At 36.2% G+C, this 16,972-nt stretch overlaps 2 protein-coding genes across 3 annotated transcripts in view; both read left to right on the top strand.

Moving 5' to 3' along the window:
• The window catches only part of dock1 (dedicator of cytokinesis 1), a 211,018-nt gene extending 202,767 nt beyond the window's left edge, over positions 1-8,251 (top strand). For both annotated transcript variants that reach the window (XM_028475387.1, XM_028475386.1), the window contains 4 exons: positions 285-483; positions 1,063-1,231; positions 4,041-4,192; positions 7,691-8,251. In XM_028475387.1, the coding sequence (XP_028331188.1) occupies positions 285-483; positions 1,063-1,231; positions 4,041-4,192; positions 7,691-7,786 (616 nt within the window). In that variant the 3' untranslated portion in view covers positions 7,787-8,251. The remainder of the gene's footprint in view (positions 1-284; positions 484-1,062; positions 1,232-4,040; positions 4,193-7,690) is intronic.
• A 4,973-nt stretch (positions 8,252-13,224) lies between these two features.
• Positions 13,225-15,578, top strand: foxi1 (forkhead box i1). The gene is made up of 2 exons (XM_028476729.1): positions 13,225-14,093; positions 14,952-15,578. Exons 1-2 carry the CDS (start codon positions 13,496-13,498, stop codon positions 15,395-15,397), a joined length of 1,044 nt encoding a protein of 347 aa, XP_028332530.1. The 5' UTR covers positions 13,225-13,495; the 3' UTR covers positions 15,398-15,578.
• The last annotated feature ends 1,394 nt before the right edge of the window (positions 15,579-16,972 follow it).

Genomic DNA, 16,972 nt, shown 5'->3' with positions numbered 1-16,972 from the left:
TTTTTCAACTATTTTAAACATCCCTGTAAAGGTACTCCCATTTTTCGGTTAATTCCAATAAATAATTGCCATGAAAAGGTCAAAAAATTACCTGAAATTATTAGCTTTTTTTACACTTTTTATTGATTTTCACCCATCTTCACACAGTGCTGCCACTTTTAACCATCGACATGTATAAAATAAATGAAAAACGACCTGCACTCTCATCACTTGATAATAATAATATTGACTGAGATTATTAATTGATCATCTGATCACTTAAAGTACGTCTTTGTCGCTTTTAGCTTCACCCTGGAGCCTCTTCTACCAAAGAAGCAACACACCAAGTCTCAGGATAAACTGGACCGTGACGAGCCTGAGAGGGAGCGGAAGGAGAAGAAGAAGGAGAAGAGGAACAGTAAACACCAGGAAATCTTTGACAAGGAGATGAAGACGACAGAGATCAACCTGCAGCCGGCAGAAGCCGTCATTCTCTCAGAGACGGTACTTTTTCTTCATTTTATTCCCATTTTTAAGTTGAAAATACAATATTAGTTTTTTTACGGACAAGAACAGGAAAGCATTTCTTGTGAGAAGGCATTTGAATCCTCATTCTAATGTTTGATGTGGAACTTAATCGACTTTATTTTTGTCTTTATGCCTTTGTATATATATTTAGCTGCTGTTTTGCTTGTGAATTGTAAAGGCTTTTGTTTTCATTTTTAGGGATTTGCAAGCTTGATGTTGCGTTTCTTTCCTCTGGCTGACTATTTGCACAATTGCAAAAAGTGTATTTGGACAAAGAACAAGAATATATATAATCTAATGGGTTTAATTATGAAGTTGGTAAAACACTGTGAAGCATGAGAACAATGAAGCCTTTCCACAAATGCATTACTGTGACCCCGAAGGGGGTTTCTCTTTCAGGACTGTAAAAAGTCATCTTATTATATGTGGATGTTAACACAGGTGACCCAGAGGAGGTTTTAACACTCATTTCTCTCCTTTTCATGAGTTTTTATTCATTATCTGTTCTATTACCAGCAATAATTTGGTTTCACTTCATTCCTCTCTCCTCTACAGATCAGCCCTTTGCGTCCACAGAGACCAAGGAGTCAAGTCCTCAATCAGATCAGTGGAGATCGCCGTCTCTCCGTGTCCCCTGGACCGCCTTTATCCACCAGCGCCTCACCTGGACCCCCACCCATCACACCAAGGAACAAACCCACCTTTAGCCTGCCCCCGGTGTCAAGTAAGAGCTACTGCACCTAATCAATCCCAGTTAAAAAAAGGTTTTCTTGGGAAAATGAATGCAATGTAGAAAAAAAACAGGTCTCTTTATATCACCAGTGCTTAATTTGTAAAAGGTCTTGGAACATCGGCTGCGTGTTGTTCCAGCAGTAAAAGAGAGACAAAAATGACACAAAATAAAAATATTTTTAAAGCTCACTAAATGGACCAATAATATCACGTGAACACAAACAACCAGTTAACCTAAATGTTTGATAAAATAATGATGAATTAGCGTTAAAAAAGCACGGACGATCACCCGTTACGGAGCGTATCCGTCTCCCACTCTCTGTCACATCTGCCATGTTTCAGCACCAAGGACAGCGTAAAGTCACCGTTCATTTAGCCACAAAGGTCACTAAACTTTCAGAAGAAAAAATACAAAATATTTACAAACGTTTCCACCCATAGGGCCATAACTCCTCTAATGAATCAGCAGCACAGCAGAAAATGAAAAAAACAAAACATGTGCTTACCTTTTATTAGTCCAAAACAGCCAAAAAAAAAAACCAGCCATGGAGAACTTTGTGTTATCGCAACTTTTAAGCCAATAATAGCAGCTCATCTTGGCTTTGAACTGAGCATCTGGCCGTTTTTCAATCTGTGTACTTGTGTGGACTCGTGAAACGTTATCAAGCGCAGCCCAAGTCCAGTTCCAATTCAAAGTCCGCCTCTCAGCAATTCCACTGTAAATCCCCTGGATGACAAGTTGCTCCGCCCGTTTTTTCCGAGCATGCATCAGAGGAGACTTGTGTGCACTCCGCCAGCTATATTTCCCAGCATGCACTTCGAACACGCGCATGATTTCAAAGGTGACGACGGAGGAGGATAAGCTGCACATGTGTAAGTAAAAAAAAATACATTAACCAGCATATTGAACATAATAATAATAATAATATTGCATTAGATTAGGAGTTTAATTTCATACCTGAACTGAATTTTTTATATTTTTTAAATACCTAAAACATGTAAGTAAAAAGGAGAATTACTTTTATTTTATTTTTTATTATGCTTATTATTATTATTATTATTATCAGTATTATTAATAATATTATTCTTGGTCTTAGTGGGCCTAAAGTATTTCCACAATCTATGCAGAAATATTTATTTATTAGTTGATGTTTTTTTTAGCTTATTTTTATTTTTTATTTTTACAATTTCTGCAGAAAATCACACTTTAGACGTAGCGTGGGGGCGTAGCTTGACTTTGCCCTCTCTTCCTCACTCGCGCTCAATGATATTTCCAGTGATTTCAGCATAATTAAAATCAAAATCTAATACTTCAAAATGTAATCAAAACACCTAAAAGCAAATGAGGTGCTGGAAAAAAAATAAAGAAATAAAAATAAGAGGTGCTGGATCCAATCAAAAATATGGGAGGTGTCTGATCCTGCTCCAGCATATCACACACTAATAGAGCAATAGTTTTTTTTTTTTTTTTTTAATATATTACGAGCCCAATATTGACTTAAATTAATTTCCTTTTAAAATAAATCGCTTGCGCTTCGTTTTCCTTTTTTTTTTTTTTTTTTTTTTTAAACGCTTCATCATTTCCACCCACTAGTTGTTATTTTTTTTAATCTAATTAAACTTCCTGAAAAACACAGTTGGATACTTTAGGAAAACGAATGTGAGGAGCGACTTTCCTCTCACATGCTCTCGTCACACATTTTAATCTCATCTAATGGACAATAAAGTGTTTTTAGCAAATAATTAAAGCCCATTATTTTTCACTAGTATAGACGTAAGACATGGGGTGGAAAGTCGAGCCTCTAAATGCTAAATGACTCATCCATCAGGCTTGTTTCTTACTCTGTGTTGTGTTTAATGTCAACAAACAGCCCCAGGGAGGGAGTTTCTCTCTGAAGAACCATAAAATGAATTCGATTTGCAGAAAAAAAGTGGGAATCAGCTTTTAATAATGACTTTTAGATTATTTTTCTCATTGCTTTTTATTTCAATTAATGAAGGATTTAATTCATTTCGGCCAAAGCGCTCAAATGTCCACCTAATCAGCCCTAAGGTTGTAGGTACTTAATCAGAAAAAATAATTAGGAAACTAATATCTTTATTTTTACAATACACTTTCAATATATAGTGTGTCCCCAATTTGAAATGTTTTATGTATACAGTGTATACAGACACATCAAACACATACACGCATATACACACACACATACACATATATGTACATGACATCTACATAATATTCATATTTTACTATTTAATATACACTATTCATAACTGAATTATTAATAATACGAAATATAAAGTGACAAAATGCCAATTCATACTATACTCTATAACAATATGTACCTTTTATTATGCTTATTGACTAAGTATTATTATATTTTGTACCATTATACACATATTATATGCAGTAGTAGTGGTGAAATTGTTGCTCTTCTTCCTTATACTTACAAAGCTTTTTAAACTGGTTTCTGTTGCTGCTTTGTTTTATTTCCATAATTTAACCCCCGTTATTGTCATACTCATATTTCAATAATTCAGTTATTAGAACTTTTTTTTAAAAAAATGATCAGATTAATAAAGTCTTATCCTGTGTTTTGATTGTTTTTAGTTGTGTTTTAGTCAACAAAATACTCTCATAAAATTCCAGAGCTGTAACCTTGTAAATAATGAATGCCTGACCTGCTGTTTTCTAAACATTGAAGCGCTTTGATGATGAATGTGAGCTAATGAACACCCCACCCCTACCCCACCCCACCCACCCCACCCCCCCTCTCTCTCTCTCTCTCTCTGTGTCACAGATTTGGAGCTGAACGGGACGAGCTGCTCCGACAAGAGTGAAACTCCTCCTCCGCTGCCGTTGAAAGGCTGCTCAGCTGATTATGGAAACCTGCTAGAAAATCAAGACCTGACGAGTCCCTCAACGCCTCCACCACCTCCGCCACATCAAAGAGTAGGTGCTTTAATTGGACGCTTATAGAGAGAGAGCGTTGGATTAAAACAGGTGACTGTTACACACACTTGACATTCAGGTTAAACTCCTCAAGCTCTGATTTAGCTCCAGACGTCCTGCGGAGAGTGAAGCAGGAAGCACACGTCAGGGTTTTATCATCTGACGAGATTTTTTAAATCTCAACAGACCTCACACGTGAAGATAAGACATCAGCCTGTGTGCGCGTGTGTGTGTGTGTGTGTGTGTGTGCGCTCGCGTGTGCGTTCCGAAGATCTCAACCAGGTTTGGGCTCAATTTTAATTGTAATCATGTAATTGCTAATTAATCAAAAGTATGGCATAATTATAATTGCAATTGAAAAGATTTGTTGCTGTGGTACAAACTGAGTTGAGATAATTGACTTTGTAATTGGAATTGAAAAGGAAATTTTATAAAAACGTTTATTTACAATTTAATCAAACGCAAAACTCATTTTACTCGTGAACTTTTACAATTTATTTGTTTTTAAAATGAAATCAAGGGGTATACTGACTACAACTTTTTTGAGCTTTTAACCTTGTTAAAGGTTAAATGCTTTAACAAGGTTAAAAAAATCATTTTTTTAATTTTTTTATACAATTTATGACAAGGTCTACCAGTGTAATATCAGTTTGAAATGAAGAAAAACACAAAAACTGAATAGATTTTTTGAGATTTAATAGGAAGGAAACAATGAAAGCTCACATAAATATCAGAGAACAAACAACAAAGACTGTATAAAACTAGTTACAATAAAAAATTCAATTTATCTAAATAGATTTTTTAAATGTTTTTAATTGTCATTTTGTGTGTTCTTGTTGTCAATTCTTTTTTTCTGTTATTTGTTGGAAGTCTTGTTTGTTCTTGTAGTAATTTTGTGTTTATTTGTTGTCATTTTATGTAGCCTATTGTTTTTTTTTCAAGTCATTTAGTGAATTTACTTTGGGGGCCACACAAAATTAGACCAGGGGCCACTATTCGCCAGTTGCTGAAAAAAAAATGTCTAAATAAATGAAACCTCAACATATTATTCAAAAAGAAGACAAAAATGTACTTGCTGGAATTCTTACGCGGACATCAAAGGTGCAATATGAAAGCAATCAGCAGACACCTCTGTAGAAGACTGGCAGTTGACAGCTGAAACATGTTAGGAGTTCAGAGTACATTTCTTGAAAAACATTGTCTCAATAAATGAAACCTTGACATATTATTTAAAAATGAACTTGCTGGAATTATTACGCGGAAGTCAAGGAAACATCAAAGCAATCAGCAGATGCCTCTGAAGAAGACTGACAGTTGAAACATGTCAGGAGATCAAAGGAAAATTCCTGGAAAAAGTTGTCTGAATAAATCAAACCTTAACATATTATTCAAAAAGAAAACAAAAATGAACTTGCTGGAATTCTTACGCGGACGTCAAAGGTACAATAATAAAAAAGCGATCAGCAGATGCTTATGTAGAAGACTGGCAGTTGACAGCCGAAACATGTTAGGAGTTCGGAGTACATTTCCTGAAAAACGTTGTCTGAATAAATTGAACCATAACATATTATTAAAAATGAACTTGCTGGAATTATTACGCGGAAGTCAAGGAAACATCAAAGCGATCATCAAATGCCTCTGAAGAAGACTGGTAGTTGACAGTTGAAACATGTCAGGAGATCAAAGAAAAATTCCTGAAAAAAGTGAATAAATGAAACCATAACATATTACAGGAGAATCTTATAAATCATAATATAATCTGGTATTTGTGGAAATCTGGATAAAAACCCTGTGTGTACCCCATATAAATATGCTTTAAACTCACATTTCCTGTGTATTCATGGTTCATTCTTTGTTTTTTTTCCCTGAGTATGTCTGACAGGAAAGGGAAGACATGGAGTTAGAAGCACTACCAGTCCATCCTTACCGTTACCGTTATTTTTACTGGCACCCCCAGCCGGCCCCAGTGCTCAGACGTGATTGATTAGATGATTACTTTACCCCTCACATCCATCAGAAGGCCACCTGCTGTTAATCACCGACTCGTCCCTGCACACTCGCCCACTTCTACTGGACAAAACTATCATTCTCGCGTCTCCCCCTAACTAATCTTCTTTATCCACCGTCATGGCTCTCGGGCGGGTTGTAAAACAGCACGTATGCGGCGCGCGGCGGTGGACTGACAGTAATGTAGCGAGGGCAGATGTTCTGAGGCTGACTGACAGCTATTCTTCATCTGTGATCTTTGATAGAGGTGGAGGGGAGGTCAGGAACATTAGTTGTTGTCTCGTGTCGCTGGATTAAAGTGAGACGTCTCAGGAAGGGCATGAAGGATGGCTGAAAGTGCTGAGTCATGCTAGGTCGAGAGTGAATAGGAACGTTTCTCTAGGAATTACCGTACGACATCTCCAAGAAACGTGTTTAATGAAAGGATGAGAGTCCTTTTATCAACGTCTCCAGAAATAAACTCAACACTAAAGGGTTATTAAGTAGCTGCCCATTGACTTCATTTGGGATTTGCAAATTTATGTTAAATGAATACAGTTAAATTTTAATTTTAAAAGATTGTAGATGGATTACCAAATAATTCAGTTGTAAAAAATCTAAATTTTTACTGAATTCTGCAATTTTTCTCAAACTATTGAACTAAATCTCCCCAAAACAAATAAAAATTGGTATAAAAAAAAAGAATCAAAAGACATCTAAGTATCTGTAACTTATTGTTTAGATATTGTTGATGCCTTTCGTACTTTGTCTTATATATCACTGGAAGTGTAAACTTGGTCACATTAATGTTGAAATTGTTTGTTTGTTGTCTAACACATTTAATTTGAGATGAATATGTGTGTTTGTGTGAGTCATGTGACCACCACCATAAAGCCAGAAGAATTAAGTTACGTAAGTGACTCTTTTTTTTTTCTGACCTGTTCTAGAGCAAATGTGTCAAACTTAAGGCCCGGGGGCCAAATCCGTCCCTTTAAAACATCCAGTTATAATCTGATCAAATGTCTTACATATAATAATATACAGTATGGGTTTTAGATTATTTATTTAAAATATTTCGAGGCATATTATTGCATTGGTACGGTCATCGTGAGTAAGCGCTCGGGTGTGCGTGTTCCTTTAAATGTTGTCGACGCAAGGAATTGTGGGTCAGCGTTATGTGGTCTCCTTTGGTAAAGGATGCATCAGTGTTTCCTAGGCTAAAGGAGGTTATAAAGGAAGCATTGAGCCTCTTTTCCTCAGCTTAAAGAGAACTCGGACGCTCCTTATCATGGCCGCCACTGAAACACTTCCGGGGGTTAAGGAACAGTGGATAGGAAAGGAGATAGGAGGGACTATTTGGACGCAGCCATAGTGTAGGCCTCATCTGCTTCGTTTTCGAGCTCATCAATACTTTAGTGGTAGTTCTTCGTTCTCAATATTGGGGCGTGGACGTTCCGTCGTTCCAAATCCAGCCAAAAACTCAATGTTTTCTCTGTTGTGGTCTTTCCGCAGAGCGTTCCTCCTCCGCTCCCCAGCAAGACCCCCCCAGTACCACCTCCCAAGACCACCAGGAAACAGACCTCTATCGATTCAGGAATAGTACAGTAAACAAAGACGCTGACAACACAACAAAAACAACATCAACAGTAACTGTAAAAAAAAAAAAAAGCTTGTTTTTTGAGTTTTTTGTTTTTCCCACACATTCCTCACTGTCTGTCCCAGCTTGAAAAGATGAATACCTCACTGCAGCCCACCCCCTTCTTTTATTCTTCTGCCTTCTCCTTAATAATAATAATAATAATGATGATGATGATGATGATGATGATGATGGCAGCAGAAGCTCACTGCAGAAATGAGGAATCGTTAGACGTATACATGTGCGTTTAAAGCTAACTTCACTTCAAGGACTTTTTCTCCTGATTGAATCAGATAAGCTTTATGACCCAGCAGAAGAATCTCCACTGTTTTTTTTAGTCTGTTTTTAGTCTCACTGTGTACAGACTTGTGTAAATAGGATTTTATTATTTTATTGTAAGTGACTCATCTTTTTTATAATAAAAACATATTTGATGACGTGCCGTTTATATAAGACACAAAGGGCTTTTGATGATTTTGTGTTGACAGGGGACTCGACTTTGGATTTTATGAGATGAATATTTGGAGTGAACATTACAAACGACAACACTCGTGTTGAATCATTGTTTTCCACGTCTTGTCCCAAATTGCTGTAAAACCTTTGGATTTCAGCAACATTGCTATCAAATCACTACTGACAAGACTTCTGAATAAACGCTGAAATGGATGTATTTTTAAAGAAACACATGTTTTTCCCTCATTGTTTCTCTGGAATGTTCTGTCGTTTGATGGTTTTACACGTATGATGGTAAAATCCTCAGCTGGGACGACCAGAGGGTTTTCTTTCCAGCTCCTCTGTGGGAATCCCAACGCTTTTCTTGGTCAGATGAGAATTCTAATCCCTCCAGCGTGTCCTGGGTCCACCCGGGGTCCAATACCCATCTACCTCAGCTGGCTCCTTTTAACGTGGAGGAGCAGCAGCTCTACTCTGTAGCCTCCCAGATGTCCGGTCCCCCCAGTGGAAAAAACTCATTTCAGCCTCTCGTACTTGTTGAAAAATTATATCACATCAATAGAAAGTTTATTAGTAAATGTATATTTATATATAGTGTACAATCATGAAATAATAATAATAAATAAATAAGAATTCATTTAAAAATTAGAATTCAAATCTATTTTAATATGTATATAAACTCAATAATATTTACATTTTTGATTTATTAAAAACAATGTAGGTTACAAATGTGTAAATAAAAATAAAAAAGTGAAACATAATATAATAGTATATTTAATAGTATATATATATATTATTATAGTTATTATTATTCAAATTAGCCCTGCCAAGGAGGTAATATTTTCACCGGCGTTTATTTATTTATTTTTTTCTGTTAGCAGGATTACGTCAAAGGTTAACCAAACTTCCACCTTGGAAGATTACATTAAATTTTGGAGGGAATCCAGATCAATATACTGATTCTGGATCTGATTAAAATATTTTTAAAAAAAATCCCATCTATCTCTGTTATCATTGGGGAAATTTTCAAAATTCATATCTTGGTTTGGAATTGATGGATCTTTATGAATTTTGACTCGGTTATGTCAGGTGGTTCCCCTACATTTGTACCTAAAGTTATGGTTATTATTGAGGATAGAAATGTCTTCAGAGCCTTAAAGCTGGGGTGTCAAACTCATTTTAGTTCAGGGGTCAAATACAGAGCAGTTTTATCTCTAGTGGGCCACAGATTTTATGCAAAAAAACGAGTAATTTCAACATTATTGTACTACAGTTTGCACCTCTGCGCATATATAAAATACAAAATATGTAATAAACCGACCATAACCAAGCAATAAGTGATAGATTTGAGTCCCAACGTGATCTTCACTTTAATCTTCCTAGATTTTGTGACCAATTTCTATTTAATTAAGGGATAATTTAAGGAAAATCAAAAGATTTTGTAGGAATTTTGAGTTTTTTCCCACTGTTTAACATAAAGAATGACTGTAATAATGCATTACAAGCACTGAAAAATCTGTGAACCCCTGCAAATATTGTTGAGTTGTTTTATTTACATAACGATTCATTTTTACTTTCTCCTGTGGGCAGAAATAAATGTTCCAAAGGGCCAGATTTGGCCCCCGGGCCATGAGTTTGACACACGTGCCTTAAAGTTAATGATCAGGATCATTGATCCAGAAAACTGCCAATATCTGATAAAGAGGAGATTTATTTAGTGTTTAGCGGAGGTTTCGCTCTCTGACTGCTCTCGTTATTTGTTTATTGACATTAGAAATATACTGTATCGTGCCTTTAGGTATTTTATTGATTCATCTTCATTTTGTTTCCTTTTATTTGAGGAATATTTATCTAAACTCAGTTTTTATTTATACTTTACATTTATTCTCAATTAGATTAGTTAATAATTTATTAATGAATTAGTCACTGTTAAATCTACTTAAGAATGTCTTCAGTGCAAAGTTTTGATTCCTTAAAATCAGAAAACTGCTGAACATTATAAAATAATGTAATAATGCAGAGAAATGATTGAGATTCTTTTGGTTCCGTCTCTATTTTTTAAAGTCTAATATTACACGATGAGCAGAAAGAAAGAAGCCCTGGGTGAGATGATTCTCCTCACTCTCCTTTTGAGTCATGACATTTCTGTATCCCTCCACCTCTGTGTGATTAAAATCAATATCATCTTATTTGAAGGATCTGAAATACTTTCCCTCCACTGGAAGTATGTGAATGTGTTCTCCTGCTGATGGATGGACTCTAGCTTTTTGCCTGAGGAACCAAGGTTGGGACAATGCTGCCCTCGTTTGGAGAACAGTGGTAGTGCTGCAAATATTTAACATCTTAGTAGTAGGAATAATGTACTAATATCACCAGTAAACAAAATACGTGTACATTTATTTCAAAACAAAATATTAAAATGGTTTTTTTTGCACATTTTTATATTGGAATGAGACAAATATTACACTTGACATTGATCCAGCAGTTCATCATTTCTATTATTCATATACCATACATGTGAAGTATGTTTGTTTTATTAGTGCATTGGTCCCCATATGTAGTTATACATTTTGTAATAAAAGGATTTATATATATATATATATATATATATATATATATGTTTCAAGGACCATCAAGCTACGACTCAAGGACCTCAGTTTGAGAACCACCACTAAAGGATTAATAAGTAACTGTAAGCATGTAAACGCAAACAAGAAGCTAAGAGTAAACCTACTGACGTTTTTATATAGGTTAAAGATTCAAAAGATGTAGCAGTAGACCACATCTGTCAAACATGAGGCCCGGGGGCCAAATCCGGCCCTTAAGAGCATCTGATTCGGCCCGCTGGAGAAAGTGAAAATGACAAAGAAAACGTGAATCATTGTGTAAAATTATCAAATAATTCAGTTGTAAATTGTTGACTTCTCTAAAATTTTCTCAAAATATTTCACGAAATCTCCCCAAATTATATAAAAATTGGTTAAAAAAATAAAGAACTGAAAGGACATTTAATTTTTAATTGTAAATGCAAACTAGGGCACATTAATGTTGAAATTGTTCATGTTCCCGCCTAAAACCTGTGGCCTACTTGTGATTGAACTGGTCTGTATTTGACCCTTGAACTAAAATAAGGCAATAATGACATACTGTAATAATGCTCTAGACTCTTAGTCCAGTAAGGCACCGTTGTACAACCTTTCTTTTTCTGTAATTTTGTCCATGCATTTAAATAAATAAATAAATTAAAAAAATACAAGCATTGCCTGAAATTCTGAAGACATGGACGTCAGGCTTGTAGTGCATTCAAACCCTGGTGTGATAGTTTCAAATGATGGTAAATGTCCACCTTTTGTCTTTGACATGATGCCCAAGCTGTTCTTTATTATTTAGGTTTACCTACTCCATGTAATCACAGCTGCTTTTCTGTCATTGTGAGATAAAATACACAAACATCGCTGAGAAATGATAACGTACGTCATTAGTTTGGCACAGGTATAAATATACGGTATATTTTTAATCTGATTTTCTTTTCTCAGCTCTGACTCTTCAACTACATCTGCAGCCTTCAGGCTCCAATGAAGGAGAATGTGGTTCTTTTGTCAATATGACAAACTTAGCTAAGCTGCTAATGTTTTTCAATGCACGCTTACCTCAATGGTGATGAATATTTTACTTACATTCAATCATTTATTCAACATTTTGTACTTAAAATGTACTTGTACATTTTTATTTATTTATTTATTTTTTGAGGGGGGATGTAATGCAGTAAAGTGAGGAATCCACTGACACAAATGCTGAGTTTTATTTATTTAACAACAGTTTAAACACTCTTGCTGCCATGAATGTTAAATTCTATCGTTAGTCTGGTAACACACTTTATATTAAAAAAGGAAGCTATAGACACTGTTTATGAAAGTTATTGTTGCAATTTTCTAATGTATTATTTAAGTCCTGAACAAATAAAGGAAATTAATACATATTGATTAAAGTTATTCACTATGACTGTCAGTTAAATTGAAATAAAGTTAGTAAAAGCCAAAAGCTTTAACAAAGTGGTCCTGTTTTTTGATGAATCAGCCATTATTATTTAAATAAGCATCCATTTGTTGAGTTTTTCTGGTGTTTTTCAGATCCTCAGTGAAGAAACCAACAGTAAACTGTAAACCCTCAGTCCAACCAACACCCTGTGCTCCAATGTCTCCTCTGTAACACTATGAGGCCTGAAGAAGCTGCACTAAGGCCAGTGATAAACCTCTGTCTGCATTCAATTTGATTTATTTATTTATAATTATTTATCTATATCAACACCACAGACCTATTGTAGCCCAATATCCACCCAATATCTGACACAGTAATATTACATTTATTTTCTTTTTAACTATATAACATATACAGTACATATGTTAAAAGGGATAAACCTAAAGGAATAAAAGAAACAGTTTGGTATATGAGTAAATATTTTTATTTTTTATTATTTTTTATTTTATTTGTTTTAAAGGTTGCCTTAGGGAACTCGATTTAATTGACTTTCACTGTTTCACATCATTAAGCGCGTTTATTTATGTGTGTGTGTCGTGTTTTACACACTTGTTGACGCGTGGCCCTTGTTGTTGCAGTGTTTATTGCAGTGACACACACACACACACACACACACACACACACACACACACACACACACACACACACACACACACACACACACACACACACACAGTGTACACAGCTGATAAAAATAAAAAAGACAAAAATGTCTGCAGTTTTAAAGTTATATCTATAAAGTTCATGCGCTGTGTTTCACTTTTATTCTATGTAAAAAGTGAAATGAATCCAAACTCTTCCGTGCGTAATAATTCCAACAAGTTCATTTAGTCTTTTTTTATTATTATTATATTAAGGTTTCATTTATTCAGACAACTATCTTCAGGAAATTTAAACATGTCAGAATATCAAAGTAAATTTCCTAAAAAGTAAAAAATAGTTGTCTGAATAAATGAAAACTTAAACTTCCGTGCGTAATTACGCACGTGTACCGGCATCCGTGACTGGTGCGCCTGAATCTTGGCGTTAAAATGTGATGTTTTTTGTGGCCTTTGGAGCAGAGAATGAGAGGGGTGTGACTGTAGAAGTTTCCACCTGTGATCCGTACCCATAAATACACCCCCTCCTCCTGGGGCTGAGCTCAGACCTCAGGGACACCAGGACACCTCCGGGTTCGCTCAGACTGGATTATGAACGCGTTTGGGCACCAACCATCCAACCAGCAGAACTCCTCCATCCAGAGCGCACAGGACATCCTGGACATGGCCATGTACTGCGACAACTATGGGGTCTACCCTCCTCCAGCCCTGCACCACCACCACCACCACCCGCAGAGGGCGGCTCACCCCACCGGGTACGGCCTGGGAGACTACCCGTCCCCGTCCTCCAACCCGTACCTGTGGCTCAACGGCCCGGGCATCAACTCGTCCCCGTACATCCCCGGGAACAACGGTGCGTCCTACATCCAGTCCGGGTTCGGGTCCAACCAGAGGCAGTTCCTGTCCCCTCCCAGCGGCTTTGGGGGCGCAGACCTGGGCTGGTTGTCCATCTCCAGCCAGCAGGAGCTCTTTAAGATGGTCCGACCTCCTTATTCGTACTCTGCGCTGATCGCCATGGCCATCCAACACGCCGCTGACAGGAAGCTGACCCTGAGTCAGATCTACCAGTACGTGGCCGAGAACTTTCCCTTTTACAAGAAGAGCAAAGCTGGATGGCAGAACTCCATCCGACACAATTTATCCCTGAATGACTGCTTTAAGAAAGTGCCACGTGATGATGATGATCCAGGTGAGTTCACAGATTAAGAAAACATTTACTGTTTAAAAATCAATAACAACATTCAAATCAGCAGTAAAAACCTTCAACATCAGCAGTAAAATCATTTAAAATTAATAGTAAAACATTTAAAATCAATAGTAAAAACATTTAATATCAATAGTAAAAACCTTTAAAATCAGCCGTAAAATCATTTAAAATCAATAGTAAAAACATTTAAATTCAATAGTAAAACATTAAAAATCAGCAGTAAAACATTTAAAATCAATAGTAAAAACATTTAAAATCAATAGTAAAAACATTTAAATTCAAGAGTAAAACATTAAAAATCAGCAGTAAAACATTTAAAATCAATAGTAAAAACATTTTTAAAAAACAGCAGTAATAACATTTAAAATCAGCAGTAATAATATTTAAAATCAACAGTAAAACATTTAATATCAATAGTAAAACATTTAAAATCAATAGTAAAAACATTTAATATCAATAGTAAAATATTTAAAATCAGCAGTAAAAACATTTAAAAAGAACAGCAGTAATAACATTTAAAATCAGCACTAATAATATTTAAAATCAACAATATTATGATTAAAAATCTCCCTCTCAGTCATACGCAGAGGAAAACATTTCCTTTAACTTGGATTTAAAAATGTTCCCATGTCATGTTAACGTCAGCTCTGCTGCCAGCTTGTTCCACTTCTTTGCAGCATAACAACTAAAAGCAGCGTCACCATGTTTGCTGTGAACTTAAAGATTAAAGCATAGCTCTAACTTCTGTTCATATATTAAACATTTAAATTCCTAATGAATGATTAATGACATATTTATTTTATTGGAGAGAAAGTTGACTTTATTGTTTTTCCCACCCAGGAAAGGGGAATTATTGGACCCTGGACCCAAACTGTGAGAAAATGTTTGACAACGGAAACTTCAGGCGTAAAAGGAAGCGCAGGGCGGACCTGAGCGGCCCCGACCCCTCATCCATGCCCATCAAGTCCGAGGACAGTCCCCTCAAACTGTGCGACACCTCCAGCCTCCTCAGTGCCTCCCCGCCCAGCCTGCGTGGTTCCCCCAAGTCCTCCCCGCCCCCGTCCGCCGAGCACAGCCCGTGTTTCGGTAACTTTGTGTCCGGCATGAACTCTCTGCTGGTGGACGGTTCGGGTTTGTCCCAGAGCAGGGATCTGAACCCCCACTCCCCTCCTCCTGTGATGCCTGTGAACTCTGACAGGGTCAACTACTACGCCTCCGTCCACAGTCTGTCCAACAACTACTGTTTAAATAACCTCAAATATAGTCGGGAAGGAACCGAGGTGTAGGAGAATGTATTAACATGTGTCAAACTCAAGGCACGGGGGCCAAATCCGGCCCTTTGGTGCATCCAATTTGGTCCGCAGTAGAACCTAAAAATGACAGAGAAAACATGAATCATTATGTAAATGAAACTCAGCAATATTTGCAGGGGCTCACAGTTTGTCTGGTGTTAATATCGCATGATTGCTGTCATTTGGAAAAAAACCTCCAAATTCTTACATAATATTTCCCTTAATTAAAAAGAAATTGGTCGCAGAATGTACGAAATTGAAAGTGAAGATCATGTTGGGACTGATATCTATGACTTATTGCTGGGATATTGTTGGTTTCTTGCATATTTTGTATTTTATATATACGTAGAAGTCTAAACTAGGGCACAATAGTCAAAATTACTTATTTTCCTGCTTAAAATCTGTGGCCCACTTGAGATCAAACTGGTCCATATTGGGCTCCTGAGTTTGACATCCCTGCTTTAGAGAATCCAATGTGGCCTGCAGGAGAAAAAAAACTACAAAATTCACTCCAAATATTCACAGTATTTACAATAATCAACGGCAGTCGTTTTTAATCTTAAACTGTTGAAAAAACTCCTAATTTATCCCAAATCCTGAAATTCTCCTCAATTTGTTGCACAAAATTTCCTCAAATTAAATAAAAATTCATCACAAAATATAGAAAATGTGAAGTGAGGCTCCTATAGGAACTCATATCTGTCAGTTATTGCTTGGAGAATCTAAAATCTTGTGGCCCCACTTGAGATCAAACTGCTCCGTATTTGGCCCCTGAACTAAAATGAGTTTAACCTGTTGTTATGTAGTAAACTGACCTTACATTGAATTCAAACTAGTTTCTAAAACTCTTCTTGACACAAAAATGTAAGAAATTCTCACTGTACGTAAATGTGAATATATACACCAAGCTTAATTATTTCTAAAAACACACATATTGTCTTCTTTTCGGGAGGTTGTTGGTTTATTCCCCTCTTTAAAAAAAAAAAAAAAAGAAGGGAAATAAGTGCCTTGCAGGATAGCCAGTTGGTTCCTTTTCATCTTCTCATCTGTACAAACATCTTTTGTATATAATTTATTAAGAATGAGTCAAGGTATCGCGATGTTAAAATAAAATGTCACGTGAAGTGCTGTCGTGACGGGGTCTGTCGGGGGGGAAGTCGTCTACACACCGGATTTATACAATTTGTTTTATATTTTTTAATTCCTGTTGAGTTGAAAATGTCATTTCCAGAGAAAGTATGTAAATAAAAGCATGGTTATTATTTTTTACAACTGCAATTTTTTTGGTCTTTTTTTTTCCCTTTCTGAGATATTGTATTGTGAGGCCATTATAACTTCGTCTATTGTCCCATCCCTAATATTTATTTTTGATTTTAAGTCTCAGTTGAGTTTTCTTTCATTTTGACTTCCATATATGATGCTACCACATGTTTTTCTTTCCTTTCTTCATGAGACGACACATGAAGAAACATGGCAAAGACTCGACACTCAAAGTTGCCTTAAAAGGAAATCCACATGGTTTTCTTTATTTATCTCCTGATCGCTTTAGGGATTATTTTTGTCCTTTTC

The sequence above is a fragment of the Gouania willdenowi genome, chromosome 19 (genome assembly GCF_900634775.1).
Source record: "Gouania willdenowi chromosome 19, fGouWil2.1, whole genome shotgun sequence".
NCBI classification, from domain to species: Eukaryota; Metazoa; Chordata; class Actinopteri; order Blenniiformes; family Gobiesocidae; genus Gouania; species Gouania willdenowi.
The sequence above is the reverse complement of the archived record's forward strand: the minus strand, read 5'-3'. Positions and strand labels throughout refer to the sequence as shown.

Bases quoted from the DNA above. Each gene is read 5' to 3' on its own strand.
- foxi1 (XM_028476729.1), top strand. From the start codon at position 13,496: ATGAACGCGTTTGGGCACCAACCATCCAACCAGCAGAACTCCTCCATC. The intron at 14,094-14,951 runs GTGAGTTCACAG...TTTCCCACCCAG, and splicing joins ACGTGATGATGATGATCCAG to GAAAGGGGAATTATTGGACC.